The sequence below is a fragment of the Prunus persica genome, chromosome G3 (genome assembly GCF_000346465.2).
Source record: "Prunus persica cultivar Lovell chromosome G3, Prunus_persica_NCBIv2, whole genome shotgun sequence".
NCBI lineage: Eukaryota > Viridiplantae > Streptophyta > Magnoliopsida > Rosales > Rosaceae > Prunus > Prunus persica.
The window spans coordinates 16,077,686-16,096,501 of NC_034011.1; the positions used below are offsets into that span (position 1 = coordinate 16,077,686).

An 18,816-nucleotide genomic window follows, 5' to 3' on the forward strand; every position below is an offset into this window, starting at 1 on the left:
GGAACACAAATTGGTATCAAAAGTTGGTCTCCCTAGCATGACCCATTTTATAAGGGTGCTACTGTTATTTGTATCACATTTACTGATCACATTTTTAATAGAGGTAGGTCCCACATATAGTTTAAGTTAGGAGGAATTTAAATAGTATTTGTTATATATATTTTATAAGGGTGCTGCTGTTATTTGTATCACATTTACTGACCACATTTTTAATAGAGGTAGGTTCCACATATACTGGTGGGACCTACCTCTATTAGAGATATGATCACCAAGGTGACCAGTAAATATGGTACAAATAGCATTATTGATTTATAATTATTTAGAGAATTGGAAGATGTTTTTTGGGAGTGGGAATAGCACTGCCCTAAAAAAAATTGGTAGCAGATTTCAAGTTTCAATCTAATTCTTCGTTTTTTGATAGAACAAAAGAGAATCTCATGGCTAGGTCATCGATCTCTCCACAAGCAATTGCTTTTGTTTGGAATGCTAAATTTGAAGTTATGAACACTATAAAGAATCAAGTTCAACATGCATTGGTTGTAAAGGGATTATTAAAGTTAAAGTTGGAAAGGCCACAAAGACCTAAAAATGGTTGACTAAAAACAAAGTGAAAAAAAAAATGGGATTTTTTCTTTTCTTTCTATTTTGGTGAAAAGCTAGAGGTTGAGTAAAAGTGAAAAAAGAAAAAGTTGTTTTAACAATTAAAAAAGAGAAGACATATATTACTTTGTGGATGAGCCACAATAAAAGATAAGGAGAGAAGTATTATGGATGAAAAAATACATCTAAATACGGAAATAGACGTTTGAGATTTTTTAAAGATACATTTTCTTAAATTACTTAGAACTACAAACACCCACAATTATCTTAAGAAGTTTTAGATAAGACGTCTGTGGAGTTTTTGATTTGTAAACCTTGATAGAATATGACTTAAAGTGGAAGTTACGTGGCTTGATTGAGGTTACATATTGTAACTTTTGTGCTTAGGGTGGCCATAACTTTAATAGCTTTCTTTATGTGTTTAGGTATAAGCCTAGTTGTCGCACTATTAAATATGTGAAGCTCTTTCTCTTCTGCAGGTGGGTAAGTATGTTGCAAACAAAGAGTCAAAGCTTTTGGGAGTGGGGTATATTTATACTATTAAGAATCTTGTCAATATTTGCGATATGCGAATGTGTTGATGATTATCTATTGTTGATGTATTATAATTTAAACGTGGATAATTGTCTGTCATTGATGTATTATAACTCATACATCAGCGATACAAAATGAAACTGATGTTAGCAATGCACTACTTTCGCCATCTTCCATGAATTCACACACCTGTTGTTTTTCTTGCTTAAATAAATATTTAATTGTTGCTAGTTAAAATCTTGATTAATCCATGTAAACATAAACCAAGGAGATTATGTGAATGTACTCAATCACACATTAGCTTGAACTCATTTAATTCATAGAAACATTTTTATAATGTGATAGTACTGTTTTGTTATTTTTAGCTAATAATATAATAACATATTGAAAAATTATCCTCTCCATCTGATCATATATCTTCCCTTTGCAGCTTAATACAATAATCAATTAATTGTCATTGAAAGTTTGATGTGATTACAATTGTTAATAATTACTCTCTCTCTCTACTCTGTATCCCTATGCTTTAGGTCTAGATCCTAGACTAACTGACCTCTCTGACAAAAAGTTGATTCAACCGGCAGTAAAAATCTATGGTAATATTAGACGTGTGTAACATATAGTAGTATAAATACCATCTCTCTCTTTCCTATTCACATAGTAGACTTATAACACCATCACAGAAGCTTCAAGCTCCAATTGCTCGAGCTTACAACTTTGTCCATGGCTGGCCGGAAGCATTTTTTGGCCTGTGGTTTTATTTGGAATGTTTGGCTCCCTTTTGGGTCTCATTTTAAACCACTTCTTGCCCTTAATGTTGCTAAGGCTTAATGGTAGCCCTCCACCCGAAGGGTCTTTTGGGTGGCCTATATTGGGACAAACACTTACCTTCTTGAAGCCTCATCCTTCTAATTCTCTTGGTGCCTTCCTTCAACACCATTGTTCTAGGTAATAGCAAACACTAATTAATATTGCCTTCTATATGTTTAATTCTTGTTTTAACTCATCTAATTGAAAGGTTAGAGTTAAAAAAAAATTGGTTAATTTGATTTTTCAGGTATGGGAAAGTGTTTAAATTGCATTTGTTCCTGTCTCCCACAATTGTGTCATGTGATCAAGAGCTCAACTACTTCATACTTCAGAATGAAGGCAAGTTGTTTGAATGCAGCTATCCAAAGCCCATCCATGGAATCCTTGGCAAGAGCTCCATGCTTGTGGCTGTGGCTGATACTCACAAAAGGCTCAGAAATGTGGCTGTCTCCTTGGTCACCATTACCAAGTCCAAGCCTGAGTTTCTCAGTGACATTGAAGCCACAACCATTAGCATACTTCTTCACTCTTGGAAAGATAAATCACAAGTCATCTTTTGTGAGGAAGCCAGAAAGGTATACATCCTCAAGGAGAAAAAATTTCGTATCCCAATTTCATTGTCTATCTCTCTACTCGATCAGAAGAGGATAGAGAGAGGGGGCAATGAAATGAGGATATGGAAGTATTTTATCCTTATCTTGGATTTTTTTTTTTTTTTTTTTGGGTTTCTCTGTGTATGGTTTAATTGCATATTAATTATTTTTTGGTTCCACATGCATGCAGTTCACATTCAATGTAATAGTAAAGCAAGTGCTGGGTTTGACCCCAGATGAGCCACAGACCACAAGAATTCTTGAAGATTTCTTAACTTTCATGAGAGGCCTCATTTCACTCCCTCTTTACATTCCTGGAACCCCATATGCAAGAGCTGTTAAGGTACCCCAGATGGGCAACATCTTGTTGTCAAACTTATATACAAAACAAATGTTTATGTGCTGAGACTGTGAATTCGGACCACATATTAGGACACAAATCAACATGATTGACTAATGGTTATTTTGTGTTACCAGACAGTCGGACAGATAACATTTCCATTTTTAATATAAAGTCACTAAATTAATATGTTTAAATAATTTGTTCAAGATATATCTATAGCCTTTTCTTCTTTTCCTTGTTTTTATTTTGTTGCAAAAAAGAAAAGAAGAAAAAAAGTAGCTAGAGTCATGCGAGAGCATTAATGGTCTCTTTACAGGGCTAGAAGGAGGATATCTTCAACTGTGAAAGCAATTATAGAGTAAAGAAGAAGACAAGCATGCAGCTGAGACAAGCACTAATTCCAGCAGTAGTAAAAGGAGTGATTTTCTTGAGATACTTATGGATGTTGATACCTTATCTGAAGATGAAAAAGTGAGTTTCATCTTGGATTCTCTATTGGGTGGCTATGAGACTACCTCTCTTGGACTACTGTGGTCCAAGAGATCAGGACTGTATATCAATCCCGATCTCTTGGATCACCGGAATCCAAGAGATTTGTGGTCACTCACCGTTGGATGTAAATTCAACGGTTCACTCAATCTTGAACTCCTTTTAAGAAATTTTTTTGAACCATTAGATTAATATCCAACGGTGAGTGACCGTGATCTCTTGGACTACTGTGGTCCAAGAGATCAGGACTGTATATCAGTCCCAATCTCTTGGACCACCGGAGTCCAAGAGATTTGTGGTCACTCACCGTTGGATGTAAATTCAACGGTTCACTCAATCTTGAACTCCTTTTAAGAAACTTTTTTGAACCATTAGATTAATATCCAACGGTGAGTGACCACAATCTCTTAGACTACTGTGGTCCAAGAGATCAGGACTGTATATCAGTCCCGATCTCTTGGACCACCGGAGTCCAAGAGATTTGTGGTCACTCACCGTTGGATGTAAATTCAACGGTTCACTCAATCTTGAACTCCTTTTAAGAAACTTTTTTGAACCATTAGATTAATATCCAACGGTGAGTGACCACAATCTCTTAGACTACTGTGGTCCAAGAGATCAGGACTGTATATCAGTCCCGATCTCTTGGACCACCGGAGTCCAAGAGATTTGTGGTCACTCACCGTTGGATGTAAATTCAACGGTTCACTCAATCTTGAACTCCTTTTAAGAAACTTTTTTGAACCATTAGATTAATATCCAACGGTGAGTGACCACAATCTCTTGGACTACTGTGGTCCAAGAGATCAGGACTGTATATATATATATATATATATATAATTCTTTAAGATTTAATTTTCTCTTTTCTGGCCAAGACACATAAATGGCATTTAATTAATTTTTGTTTTTTTTTATTTTTTATTATATAAAGGTCGAGCATCAGAACATTAGAAGAGGGAAGCAGAAAGAGGAGTATTTGAACTGGGAAGATCAGAAGAAAATGGAATTCACCCAAAATGCAAGAAAATCCTCATTTATTTAGCATTGTTTTGCCAAAATTAAGAAAGGGGAGGCGGAAACTCACACATACAGATACCATGGCGACTTGAACCTATGACCAGTTGAGAGCACACCAAAGACCTCGAAAATGAACTAACACCCATTGCCTTGGTTTTATTTAGCATTGTTTAGTTTTATTTTTGTGTCAGACATTTTTTACAAATTGTTTTTCTTTTATTGGCAAGTGATCAACGAAGCTCTCTGATGTGGAAACGTTGTAAAATTCATGCACCGAAAGGCTCTCAAAGATGTGAAATTTAAAGGTAAAAGTAGTATTAAAATATGCCTAGGCTCAATTTGAGATTGCTGTCACTTTTTAAAAAAGTTACTTATGCTGTGCTTTGAAAATAATGAGCTGTAAAGTAAAGCAGCTTCATATTTGGTAAACAATATTTTAAAAGTGTTTTTAGTACAAAAAGCAGTGTCAAAACCGTTTGGTAAATTTTAATATAAAATTGTTGTAATTATGAATAATGACTAAAATAAACATGATGTTAAAAGTGTTATGTACTAATCATGTGGTGGTAGTGATAGTGATGGAGTGGAGGTGGTGGTGGTGATGACGGTGGAGTTGGTGGTTGTGGTAGTGGTGGTGGTGGTGGGGATGGCGGTTGTGTAGGTGGTTGGTGGTGGTGGTAGTGGCAACATGGTTGGTGGTTGTGGGAGGTGGTGGTGGATGTGGAGGTTTTAGAGGAGGAGGTGGTTGTGGTGGTAGTGGTGGAGGTGGAGGTGGAGGTGGAGGTGGAGGTGGAGGAGGTGGAGGAGGAGGAGGAGGTGGTGGTTGTGGAGGTAGTGGCGGAGGATGAGGAGGAGAAGGATGTGGAAGTGGAGGTGGTGTCATTTTTTAAAATGAATTATGGTATTTTGAGAATTAAAAAAATTCATTAAAGGTTCATCTCTGCTTCTTTTGAAAGCAGCTTTGAAAAGCAACCCAGAGCATGCTTTTAAAAGCTGCTGTCAAAAGGCCACTACTTTTAAAATAATCGGAATATTTTATTTTTATCAAATACCTTAAACTACTTAATTTTAAAATAAAGCAAATTTTTGGTTAAAAAAAGCAATCCCAAATGGGATCTAATCACAACCAAAAGCATGCAGAACTTTGTTGTGCTTTGGCACTTTGCAGTATGTGACGATCGATCTGTTTAATTAAATGAAAAAATAAGTGGTCTTTTTTTCTTTCTTTTTTCTAATGCCACTTTCTGCAGATTATTTAATTCCATCTGGCTGGAAAGTTCTACCCGTCTTTAGTGCAGCTCATTTGGACCCTTCCTTTCTTGCAAGTGCTCTTGAGTTTCATCCTTGGAGATGGGAGAGGTAATCAAACATAAAATCAAACCTCATGATTTAATCTGATACACTTTTGGCTCATCGAAGAAAATTTTATGTGTAACTGATTGTATAAATAAGCGCAAGTTACAGAATAATATAATGTTGAATACGATACATGGAATTTTTAATTTTTTTGTTGGTGTATTAACTAAATGCGATAATGTGAAAAATAATTTGGGCAGAAAATACAGAGCCAAGACCAAACGTGCAAAAGATTTACTCCCCTTGGTGGAGGGTCTAGATGCTGTCCTTGATTTGAACTTGGGAAGCTTGAAGTTGCAATTTTTCTCCACCACCTTGTACAGAATTTCAGGTAATTATATAATTAGATTATAATTATAATTATTTTGCAATTTCACAATATTATGTACTACTTTAAGTATTAGGGCAAAATAAATGTGGAATTAAGTTGTCAAGAACCAATTTTATGTGTAGGTGGAGGACTGAGAATGATGACCAACCCATAGCGTTTCCATACGTAGAATTTCAAAGAGGCCTGCCACTGCACTTGGAGCATTGCCCTATCAATTAATGCAGGGCTTTTTTTTTTTTTTTTTTTCTTGCTCTTTTTCCAACTCCTCTTTTTCCTTCTCCATGCTAAAATATAAATATGGTTTGAATACTTCGAGTTGGTCTTTATTCTTCTCCATAAGGAGATATATATAGGAGTTTACATATGAAGGTTTTACAATGAATTAGATGTAGTAAAGAATTAAGAAAGTATCTCCTAATTGTACAATGATTTATCACTTATATAAAAAATAGGAAAGTAAATCCCTTAATTAATCAAGGAAGTAAATCTCCTTGATTAATTAGGAGACTCACGTCAACACTTCTCCTCAAGTTGGTGCATATATGTCACGAATGCCCAACTTGGTAAGTGAGTCATGAAATACTCTTCCACACTCACATCATATGCAATATTTGATCTTGGAGGATATATGAAGAGTAAAACCTTTGGTTGTGGTAATAGAAGAAGGAGTCTGGGTTGACCGCATGCTTTTGTAAATCTGCAATAAGATGGAGAATCATATGGGTTCTTGACATCGCAGCGGAAGTAAGATGTGATATGAGAAGGTGAGGAAGGTGATGTGAGAAATTTGATGTATGAATTTGATGTAGGAATTGGATTTAAGAGGTATGTGTATAAGATTTGATGGTATGTGTTTAGGGATTTGGATAAGAGGATTTGAGGACTTTAGATTTGAGGGATTTGGATTTGGGGAAAAAAATGAGGAATTTGATTTAGGGTTTTGGATTTGAATATGAGAAATTTGAGATAAGGATTTAGAGACAAAACAACTTCTTTTCACTCCCCTTCTCCCCTTGAAGAGAAGGGGTCGTCAGAGTCAAGAAATAAGCAACATCTTCTTGGGATACGTCAATAAACATAGTCCTTTTACTCTTTTTTTTTTTTTTTTAGGTGGTAGAGTTTGCCCCTCCTAGTACCACAACCAATCGTCTTGCTGCAGAGGATGTCCTGTTGTGGCTACAGAGGCAGAGGCAGGAGGTGGTGCCGTTGGAACTGCAGGACTAACAGGAGCTGAGTCAGAAGATGTGTCGAGTGATTTGCCCCATTTCTTGCGCAGAGCTTTGGAGTGGTGTCGGTGGTGTTGGAAGAGGAGATGACATCCATGGCAGTGGAAGAATTTTAAGGGTAAAAAAATATGTGTTTTGGGCTTTGAAGATATGAGGGATGTGGATGGAGATTTGAATTTGGTAAAGAGAAATATGAGTTTGGAGAAATATGAGGAATTTGAGGAATATGATTTTAGGGTTTGTGTTTGAAGAAGTTTGATATGAGGATTTAGAGACAACCGAGGATCGATTGCTCTAATACCATGCTAAAATATAAATATGGTTTGAATACTTTGGGCTGTTTTTTATTCTTCTCCATAAGGAGGTATATATAGGAGTTTACACATGAAGGTTTTACAAGGAATTAGATATAGTAAAGAATTAAGAAAGTATCTCCTAATTGTAGGATGATTTGTCACTTATATATAAAAAAAAATAGGAAAATATATCCCTTAATTAATCAAGGAAGTAAATCTCCTTGATTAATTACCTTGATTAATTAGGAGACTCACGTCAACACTCCAACCCTATTCCTCCTTTCCTTATTTGTTTTTTTCGTGGCATTGGAGATGGGCATTTATCTCACTATTTTTTAGTGGAGCTAGGCTTTTGGTAATATTCCACGTTACATAAGTCTTATATTTTGATAAGTTCTAATCCTGTAAACTTGAATTCCTAATTCCAAAGTTTCTTCACATAAATGATAATACCATGATTGATAAGTTTAGTTGTCGTAATTTTCGATCTAACACGATAATACGATACATATCTAAGATGATATTATATTAGGACTAATTATTACTAAGCACACTAATAGCAAACACATCTGGTTTTTTCCTTATTTTGACATGATTTAAATGGTTTTGTCTCACAACATGATGACTTGGACTATTTTTGCCTACTTCTAGGCAGCCTTTACCACAATGGGGCTCCTTACATAATGCTTACCATCTGACCATATCAACTTCCCAAACACATAGTTCTTAGCTGCTTTGGCATCTTTAACCTGCAGGAGTAGTTTAAAGCTCTTCTCTTCACCAATTTTCTTGAACTCCAACTTGTTTGGCTCAACAGAAACCAATATGCCATCTGGGTTCTGGATACGAGCCTTGTAAGTTCCTGGAGTGCCAACATTTTTCACTGTTCTAGTCACCACAAGGGATCCATCGAGTTTAGGGACAGTGATTGAGGGATAGTTGAGGTTAGTGCCACTAATAGCAGGTTTTGGGCACTTATATGTCTCCTCTGAGACCATTTCGATTTGTGTTTTGTTGTATCCATTTGAACATAGAAAGTTCAAGTAATCATTAAGGGACAAGTCATAAACCAAGCCAGGATCCATGACACTGTTAGGATTAACATGCCCTGCACCATAACTAAATGGTGTTGCCCTATAGAAAGAAGCATTGAGCACTGGTTCCCTGCTATTATCTTGTGTTGTCGCTGTAAAATACGAGAATAAGAAGAAAAAATCAGAAAGAAGGATAATGCTTTCTTGCCAGACTATAAGAAAACTTGGCCTATGTTCCTTTCCAAGGAAGATGAGATGAATGGATTAGGGTGTTCTTACCTGTGGTCATGATTGCAGATTTAATTGCTGCAGGGCTCCAGTGAGGATAGAGGGTTTTAAGAAGGCCACAAATGCCGGAAATATGAGGGCATGACATTGATGTGCCTGACAATGAGTTGAACAGAACTCGCCGTTTGTCAAACATTTGATTTGTTGGCCCTTGTGCTTCAGTAAAGGCTGCTATGATACTCACTCCTGGCGCAGTGATATCAGGCTGAATATTCAAAACAAAGGAGCAAAGTATTAAGAGAGTCCAATTCCCTCTGATGAATAGATTTGTGAGATGCTAAAAAAAACCTTAAGGATGTCTGGTGTGATGGTGTTGGGTCCCTTTGATGAAAATTCTGCCATGAAGGGAGCTGGCTTCGTTCCCAGTTGCGTTGTTGGACGCTTTATGTAAGCCCTGGGAGACCTGTCAAAATAAGTAAAATTCTCAATCAATTCACTGTAAGGAAGCTGGTGATGGAACTAGATGTCTGTTTATATGAATTAACTATTATTCTGCCTGCACTGAGATGAAGCCTATACATCAAATTAATGCAGTTAGTGCTGCCAGTTCTACTTAGTCTGAAACAGGCAATTTTAGAGGTACTTCATCCTGTGATGAAGATGAATTATTTATATTTTAAGGTAGGTTCTGTGCATAGGCATGGTTTTGGTGAAATATAATGATTGCTGGTGGCATGTCATCTTACTTAGTTGAATTGATGTAAGCAAAGACAAGGGCACCGTCGGTGAAATTGATATGTGAAGCAGGGAGGACATGTGGATCAGAAATAATTTCGTTCCCGCTAAGCTCATCGTTAGCAAGAATCATTCCCACGGCACCAGCCAGTAAGGCTTGCTCACCCTTGTCCACTCTTGCACTGTCTCCTCGAAGGCAGGCCAAGATCTTTCCCTTCACCTTTTTGAGATCAAGTGTGCCAGCCTTGCATAACAGACTGCAGCATCATATAATAAGCAGATTGCTGAGAGCTTGAATATGGTAGTAGTAAAATGAAAATTAAAAGAACTTGATGATGTTATTATCCTTACGCTTCTTGAACTGATGCGTTAGCTGCTTTCGCATCTGCAGCACTAATAAGCGGGTAGAACCTTTTCCCCGGCAAGGCCACAGGCGATAGGCTCTGTCCCTGCAGAACAAAGTATATACAAATTACAATGGATTTGTGTAGTTTTTCAGGATATGTGATGGAAGTTCCTTTCAAACACCTATAAAAGTGTATGGCATGTCTTATTATTCTGAGCTTCTTGCAACCGTTTGATGAAAATTAGACAGCATTAAGTAACCTTCATCTACTATGCTTAGGATCAAAAGGGACTATAACCAACCCTGAAGTGCTTCCAGTTTCCAAGGGTGACATAACTGGGGAACTCCCTGTCTATGGTACTGGCGCCAACAGTGATCTGCCACGGCGCTACATTGGAGACGGTACCTTCAGCTGGACCGGAATTCCCAGCTGAGCAAACCACCACGATGCCATGCTTAACAGCATGAAAAGCACCTATTGCAACACCGTCGTTGAAGAATGCAGAGGGATTTCCACCCAGTGACACAGACAATACATCAACACCATCATGGATGGCAATATCAAATGCAGCCAATATATCTGCTTCATAGCACTCCCTTCCATTCACTGGAGGCCAACACACTTTATAAGCTGCAACTCTGGCTTTTGGTGATCCACCCTTTGCTGTTCCATTACCAAATCCAAACACACTTGCCCCAGTTACAAAATTGCCCCCAGCTGTTGACAAGGTGTGAGAGCCATGGCCGACATTGTCTCTTGGTGAGTCAAAGGAGGAGTTTAGGGTGCCAGCAACTGCAGCATAGCCCTTGTTGAAGTATCTTGCTCCAATTAGCTTCCTTTCATGCAAAATTTTGTCACCAAATGAGTTACAAGATTCTCTCTATGGGTAAATAACTAAATGATGGAATTAATCCAACACAAAGTTCAGAGGGAAAGGTTGCTAAAACCAGTCAGAAGATGCCCTTATTTTACACAAATACATGTTCTGAACCTGTCTTCTCTCTCATTATTATAATAATTTGCTTGCTTACTCTACATAAATATATGCTTTAAAATTATTATAATAATTTTAATCTAATTGCAGCAATGCATCTTGAAAATGGGATCAGATACCATGAGGACCAGAATCAATTGAACCAAAAGAGAACATGTTCGCAGTTTTACTATCTATTTTTTTCATCTTAATGATGATACAGGCAGATTTATCGCACCCAGTTTTATGCTGTTCTAGGTTTCTAAAACAAGTTTTACTCAGCTTTATGAGAAAGCTGGAAATGGATCCTGCTTTATAGATACCATTTCAGCCCACTAAATACTAAAGCAGATCATCTTTGTTGGACCATGAATTTGGATATAAAAATGTTAAATTTAATACACACTTGAAGAAAATAGAAAAATCGAGAAGAAATTAGAAAACTCAAGAAAGTTCATTAATTTTGACAAAGTCAAATTTTAAGAGAGAATTATTGTAAACTCTAGAAAAATCTTAGTAAAAATTTTGTAATAAAGTAATAATATTATAAAGTAGTGGCTAGGAGAAGAAGCCAAGTCCACCGACTTGGACAATGGCGGCAGCTTTACTATATAAATAGATGTTGTTGTCTCTTGGTTTTGTTATAAAGTAGTGGCTAGGAGAAGAAGCCAAGTCCACCGACTTCAAGTCCACCGACTTGGACAATGGCGGCAGCTTTAGTATATAAATAGATGCTGTTGTCTCTTGTACAAAACCAAGAGAGTAAGAACAGGCCAAATAGCGAGCAAAGAGAGTGAGAACAGGCCAAATAGCCAGCAAAAAGAGAGAGAATAGGCCAATAAGCCTAGCAAATAGTTTCTTTCTAGTTGTTGAAGGCCAATAAGCCTACTCCTCTATAAAGCCTTGTACCTATCTTTTGTTGAATAAATAAAATCACTATTTTGTTCTCTAAAAACCCAACCCAAAAAAAAAAAAAAAAAGGGCATGACTACAAAGAACAAAAAAGAGGTTCTCTTTCTTGCTTCAATTTTAACACATTTCAGCAATGAGTTAAGTGTTGTAGAAAAAGCAAACGGAAAGTAAATCAGTCTTCCACATAAAGTAGGTATAAAATAATGAATACCTGTTGCAGTAAAATTCAGAATCTGTCTCATTTTGGCAGATTCCTTTCCACTTGGATGGAATTGGTCCATACTCTTCATCACTAAAGCTATTGGACTCTGGCCATGCGCCTACAATCCCATTCAACAACAGTAAGGCTAAAAAGAATGCTCAATAGCAAAGCAACGCACATTCTTTTTAGAATTGCAATTATTTCATATTTTCATCAGTTGGGCAAGCCACCACACATAATTGCACCCTCCTTTTGCTTTTTTGAGTATAAATGATAGTCTAAACTAGAGAAAAGAGAGATTTCTCATACACAGACATACAACTATGATGCTGGAGGGAAGTGAGATTTCTCACACATAGACACACAACTATGATGCTGTGGGGATTCGAACCTTAGATCTCTGGTCTGTAAGTCAAGACCTTTTTACACTGCGTTGGCTCCTTATGTTAATCATAAAAGAAAGTGATAAAAAGAAAGTCAAGAATCTTTACTAGTTGTTATTTGCAACAGATGTAATTGTTTTTTCTTTTAATGGTGGCCCAGAACTACAAAAATACCTTCAATGAGTCATACCCTTGACGGAAGCTTTAAAATACAACCTGGCCTAATTAATTATTAGTATATTACTATCAATTAATCCTCTAGAGGGAAGAGCTCTCAATGTTTTGTCATACATACATGGACGTATATTTAGTGAGCACCGTTGGAATTGGTCAATATCTGCAGCACCATTGAAATGAAAATCAATTTTATAAACATTATTTTGTTGAAAGTTACTGTTGTTGAAATGAGTGATGATAAGTCAACGATCCAGATCATGGCATTGAGCTTATTGACGCATTCTAAACTTATAGTGCATGAACATGACTTGAAAGTGAAGCAAAATTGACAAAAATTGACAAAAATTAATAATATAAATAAATAAAATAAGAGGAAGAAAAACTGACCACTATCAAGGTTTCCTATGATTGTATCTTCACCATATCTTGCCTTGTTCCAGATTGAGTTGGGTGGAGTAACACCATCATGCTGAAGCCCCAAGAAATCCCATGATCTAGTTGTGTGTAATTTTCTTCCCTGGTTCAAGAAAATGGAGACTACCTTTGGATGCTCTGTGGGGTTTCAATGGCAAGCATGAGAAGAACAAGTATACAGAACAGAGGAGAAAGAAGATTATTAAAAAAAAAAAAAAAAAGATTCTCACTGGCTATCTGAGCTGCCTCTTCTTCTTCTAATGTGGCAGCAAAGCCATTGATGTGCCTTGTGTATGAGTAAAAGATGGATTCTTTTGCAACTTCATGGCTGCATTTTGCAGACAAATTCAAACATACGATCTCAGAAAGATGGTGTATATGTATTTTAGTAGCTGGTGCTAAAATGTGTTTAAGTACCTGCCCAAGAAGGACCCAAGAAACTCATAGTGATTCTCTGTCACTTGGTTCAGTTCAAGTTCTGATAAGTTTGGGGGATGTGAATGTGATCCCAAGTACACCACATATGACTACATCAATAACAGTAGAAGCAGGCGAGCAAGTAAGTACATAATGAAAAAATAATAATAATAATAAAAAATCATGACAGTAGGCATAGCAATGGGAGCTACTCCTTTTTTTCTTGATTTTTTTTAATGGAAGAAAATAAGATTGAATGCTCACCTTTTTTATGGCAAAGGTGGGTGTGTGAAGTACAAGGGAGGAGAGAAGGAAGGACAGGAGGTAAAGAGCTATGGTTGGTCTTGGTGGCCTCATTGCTTGGTTTGGTTGGTTGATTGACCCTTGTTTCTTTCTTGCCCCTTGTGGAAGGTAAACTTTGGGTTTTTATTTATACAAAACCTCCAATGGATGTGGCAGAAAGAACCCTGCTACCAAATTGTACAGGTATTATTAGCTTAACTGCATAATGTTATTATTTATTAAAGAATAATTGAATTAAATTAAATTAAATTAATGTGACCTTGTGGACCATATTATGATAATAATTGGTTGATTGAAAATAAACAAGGAGTTTTGAGCCTTATGTAGCCAAGGATAAAACAGTGAAATTGGCAAATGGGATATTGCCACGTGTAGAAAAGGTTGGATATGCTCTTCCACTGGCTAATCCAATGCAGGCTGATGAAAATGCTATGTACTTAAAATGGAGGGGAACTTATTTGAGCAAATTAGCTATACATGGCTTCATCAAACCTTAATAAGTTTGGACTTTTGCTACATATGCCATTGTCATCCGTTAGTGGGAGCTCTATATAGCCGTTGTTACAACTTTTAAGCATCTGCGGTTCATATATGACACCCTCATCTCATTATACTCAAGTTCCGCGACTTTGTCCTAAAAATATCTGAAGGCCAATTCTGGCTTTCCTGAGTTGGTTGGGTTGGGATTTTATGAATGAACATACAATTGAATTTAGAAGGAAAAAGACAAATTAAAAGCCAAACAAACAAGTGGGCCATGATTCACTTTCTTGACTATGGTTAGAATGGGCTGGGCTTGTTTAAAATTCAACCTAGACTTTCTGAACTAACCTAATTCTAGTGGTCTACTACATATCCAACTTCTAACCAATCAGCCTTTGTTGGGAATATCAACGACTAAACATGAACCCAATACAACTATTTGTGCAACAAAAATACCAAATACCTCCACATTTCCCCTAATACAACTATTTGTGGCACATAAATACCAAATACCTCAATATTCCCCCTAATTTAGCCATTCAGATTGTCAAAAGGGTAATGAAGTTTTACTAAAAGGCTTCAAATTAGTGTGTACGTGTGTGTGTTTATTCTATTAATCAATTGATGACTCCTTAGGTCATCTCCATTGCAATACCCAAATTCTCATATTTGGGTCTAAGTGTGGTGGGTTCTTTAGCTCACATAACTAAAAAGTTACATTCAAACTCATATATATAAGTTTTAAATTATGTCACACGTGAAGTGATATTGCATTTAAAAACTCCAAATTTATATTTAGACTTAAATCTCATTTAGGTCTTACTTTTACTAAACTGATGCGAGGTTTTAACATGACTCAAATCTAAGCCACTTTTTTTGAGCATGATCAATAAAATATAATACATGTAGCATTATTGAGATACTGTAATCATACATCATTATATGTGCTATAAAGTTGTCACGTGTTTCACTCAAGTCACATCACTCATGAGAGAGGGGATGTGTTTTGACCTATATCTCACACTAGAAGTATAAAGACTTCCATTTTTATGTAATAATGCACTAGGCCTTTCCACAATCATTCCCAATTTGGTTTTTAATTTTTTTGGAATTAAATACACTTACCATGTGTTTGCTAACATATGATAAGCATGAATTGGATTCAATCAGATACCTATTCCTAAGAAGTAAACATGCCATAAAATCAAGAATGAGATCGATTAACAGAGCAGTTTATCCGATTCCAATTTCTTGATCTAAGTTCCTCAATTCATGTCTTCTCCGACTCATAATAAGTAAATGTAAAGAAGAAAAAAAAAGAGAAAATGTGTAATTATGATAATATCTTATTATTTAAAACTTTTATGGTTTATGCAAATAATATCCGGATCCCTTAATCTTATCGCTTTATTTTCCCAAAAGATAAGAAAGGTTTCTTTAGACATAACATAGATAAGACACACGGGGTATGCCAAAAGGAAAAACTTTATGTTATTCATCAGGCAATGCAAATGGTGGTGAGGGAAGTAGGTGTAGGTGAGAGAACCGTTCTCAATATATCTCATCGTCTCCCAAAGAAAGATGAAGCTACAAGCAAAAATGCAACAAAGACCCATACATTGATGATTGATTTGATAAATAATCAGCATGCAGCCCATATACACTTTCCTTACACGTCTGATTTTACTTTACTTAAATAGAAGTGTTTATTGTTTAGTTTGGGATTATGTGTTGACATGAGTCGTAAATTCCTTAATGAATTAGGATTATATTTATTTTCTTTTTTATTTTAGTCCTATTAAAATTAGGATGTATTTCCTATTGTAACTCATGATTTTGGACATGGCTATATAATCACTATTATTGTACCCTATCAATACATTAGTTGCAATTATCCCTAAGAAAAGTAAATTAGTAGATCATCCAATTGAGACCATTTATTAGTTTGTTTTCTTGGAACTAATAGATAAAAAGAGGCTCAACAAATTGCCTCACCACAACAACTAACCAATTGGTGCACCTCTATATAAATTCTCTACTCTCTCTGTCCCTAAACACCACAGTTTTGTACAACATGGACCGAAAATACAAGATGTCCAATGTACGTTTCTTTTCCACCCCTATATCTCACTGTTATTTTGTCTAACAAATTACATGGAAAATAATAACAATATGTGTTCTTTGTTGTTGTTCTTCTTCTATAATTACAGGTCTCCGGTGCAATCATTTTTATACTGGGATTCTTTTTTGTAAGACCTGCAGAATGTAGAACACCAGCGAATTGGGGCACGGTCAAGTACTCTGCCCTTAGCTGTCGAAAACACAGTGCTCTTTTGACTGATTTTGGAGCTGTTGGCGATGGCAAAACGTCCAACACAAAGGCCTTCAAGGCGGCCATTGATCATCTAAGCCAGAGTGCATCCGACGGTGGAGCACAGCTTATCGTACCACCGGGGAAGTGGCTCACCGGGAGCTTCAACCTTACCAGCCATTTCACCCTTTTCCTCCACAAGGATGCTGTTATTCTTGCAACTCAGGTTTATTTCTCTTGCCTTTTTTGGTCGAATATATTTCCTTAATTTCTTGAATATTTTAGACTTGATTGATTGTAATTACCTTATACCATAGAATTAGCTTAATTGATTGTTTTTTGAAACTCGGGTTTAATTTTTGTACATATTTTATTACCATTTTACCATATAATTAGCTTATTTGATTTAGTAATGTACAACATCTCCGACCTAGTAATTTCAGAAAAAAAAATACCGACTTAGTAATCTACAAACATAGGAAAAACAGTAACTTTCTCACCATGTTTTCTGTGCATGCAGAAAGTCAACTCGTTGACTTTAATTTATTTATTTTACCTCTTAGGAATAGCTTTTGCTCCTATCACCCAAATTTTTTTCATGTAAATTTATCAATTGGTCACCATCTTTACCATTAATGACCATTTTGCATGACCAAATTTACAGGATGAGTCAGAGTGGCCTCTTGTTCCAGTCCTGCCTTCATATGGGAGAGGCAGAGATGCCCCTGGTGGAAGGTTTAGCAGTCTCATTTTTGGAACAAACCTCACCGACATCGTAATTACAGGTAATTAATCACTTATCAGACTCAATTATTTTAAATTTACTGTGATTTTGGATCAATTATGTTAATGACAAAATTGGTATTGTTTTTTAGGTAACAACGGCACTATCGATGGGCAAGGTACTTCTTGGTGGAAAAAGTACAAAGCAGGTCAATTGAATGAAACCCGACCCTACATGATTGAGATCATGTACTCTAATCAAATCCAAATATCTAATCTTACTTTGGTCAATTCTCCCTCGTGGTTTGTCCATCCCATATACAGCAGGTAGATTTGACTATTCATCTCTCCTGATCGATTTTCTATCCTAGTTAGGGTTCGATTGTGAATGCTTTTGTGAAAGGCACTTTGGTTTATAAGGGGTTTTTAAAAAATATTTTATTTATTTATAAAAGCACTAGCATGAAACTGATCTGATATGTATAGATTCTGGTTTGAATTTGCAGCAATATAACAATCCAAGGGCTCACTATCCTTGCTCCAATTGACTCTCCTAACACAGATGGCATAGACCCAGGTTGGTTAATTTGCTTCCACTTTGTTCTGGCTCCTTGGTCATATTTGAACATAATTAATATGTGCGCCTATTTTTGTTCCGTTTTCAGATTCATGCTCACAAACTAGAATTGAAGACTGCTTCATAGTCTCTGGGGATGACTGCATTGCAGTAAAGAGTGGATGGGACCAATACGGGATCAAAGTCGGGATCCCAACAGAGCACCTTGTGATCAGAAGACTTACCTGCATTTCACCAGACAGCGCTACCATTGCTCTAGGCAGTGAGATGTCCGGTGGAATTCGTGACGTCCGCGCTGAGGACATCACAGCCCTTAGTACTCAATCCAGTGTGAGGATCAAAACTGCCCAAGGAAGAGGAGCTTATGTCAAAGACATATTTGTGAGAAGAATGACCCTCAAGACTATGAAGTATGTTTTCTGGATGACTGGCTCTTATGGGTCTCACCCGGACCCTAGCTTTGATCCTAAGGCATTGCCTTTGATCCAGAACATCAACTACAAACAGGTTGAGGCTGAGAATGTTACTTACTCTGCAAGGCTGGAGGGAATTCCTAATGATCCTTTCAAGGGAATTTGCATTTCTAATGTGACTATCACATTGATTGAGAAGCCCAAGAAATTACAATGGAATTGTACCAACATTGCGGGAGTTACAGGCAACGTGACTCCAAAGGCATGCGATTTATTGCCGGAGAAGAAAGAAGTCGTCGATTGTCCTTTCCCGGAAGATAGGTTGGCGATTGAAGATGTTAAGTTAGTGACATGTTCTGCCAGTCTCCCCTTCTTCTGAGAGTCATGTATTATATGGGAATTTCGATGCTCAAATGAGGTAGCATCCTATGTTTCAAATATACAGGAGTCTGAATGACAAAAATTGACAATAAAATTATAGTAGTTTTACAAGATTTCCTTCTTTTTTCTATGGACTATCCATTTGTTCAACAAATAATCAATTGATAATGAAAATCTGAACCAATGGACCTCCGCAACAATCTCAACTGCA

At 36.6% G+C, this 18,816-nt stretch overlaps 2 protein-coding genes and 1 pseudogene across 3 annotated transcripts; 2 read left to right on the forward strand and 1 right to left on the reverse strand.

Moving 5' to 3' along the window:
* LOC18782098 overlaps nucleotides 1–6,289 on the forward strand; it is a 7,825-nt pseudogene extending 1,536 nt beyond the window's left edge.
* LOC18783096 (subtilisin-like protease SBT5.3) lies at nucleotides 8,052–13,884 on the reverse strand. Of its 2 annotated transcripts, XM_020560937.1 has the most exons (12): nucleotides 13,679–13,884; nucleotides 13,415–13,524; nucleotides 13,228–13,325; nucleotides 12,971–13,135; nucleotides 12,702–12,743; nucleotides 12,033–12,141; nucleotides 10,238–10,772; nucleotides 9,941–10,038; nucleotides 9,601–9,846; nucleotides 9,203–9,317; nucleotides 8,906–9,119; nucleotides 8,052–8,778 (listed from the first exon to the last, which is right to left on the reverse strand). In XM_020560937.1, the coding sequence occupies exons 1-12, from the start codon at nucleotides 13,769–13,771 to the stop codon at nucleotides 8,240–8,242; spliced, it is 2,364 nt and encodes a 787-aa protein (XP_020416526.1). In that variant the 5' UTR covers nucleotides 13,772–13,884; the 3' UTR covers nucleotides 8,052–8,239. The 2 variants fall into 2 exon arrangements, with proteins under 2 accessions (XP_020416526.1, XP_007214967.1); XM_007214905.2 differs by lacking the exon at nucleotides 12,702–12,743 and having other exon boundaries at nucleotides 13,679–13,883.
* On the forward strand, nucleotides 16,275–18,807 carry LOC18781693 (probable polygalacturonase). Its single transcript, XM_020560004.1, has 6 exons — nucleotides 16,275–16,301; nucleotides 16,411–16,737; nucleotides 17,176–17,296; nucleotides 17,387–17,561; nucleotides 17,741–17,811; nucleotides 17,900–18,807. Exons 1-6 carry the CDS (start codon nucleotides 16,275–16,277, stop codon nucleotides 18,601–18,603), a joined length of 1,425 nt encoding a protein of 474 aa, XP_020415593.1. The 3' UTR covers nucleotides 18,604–18,807.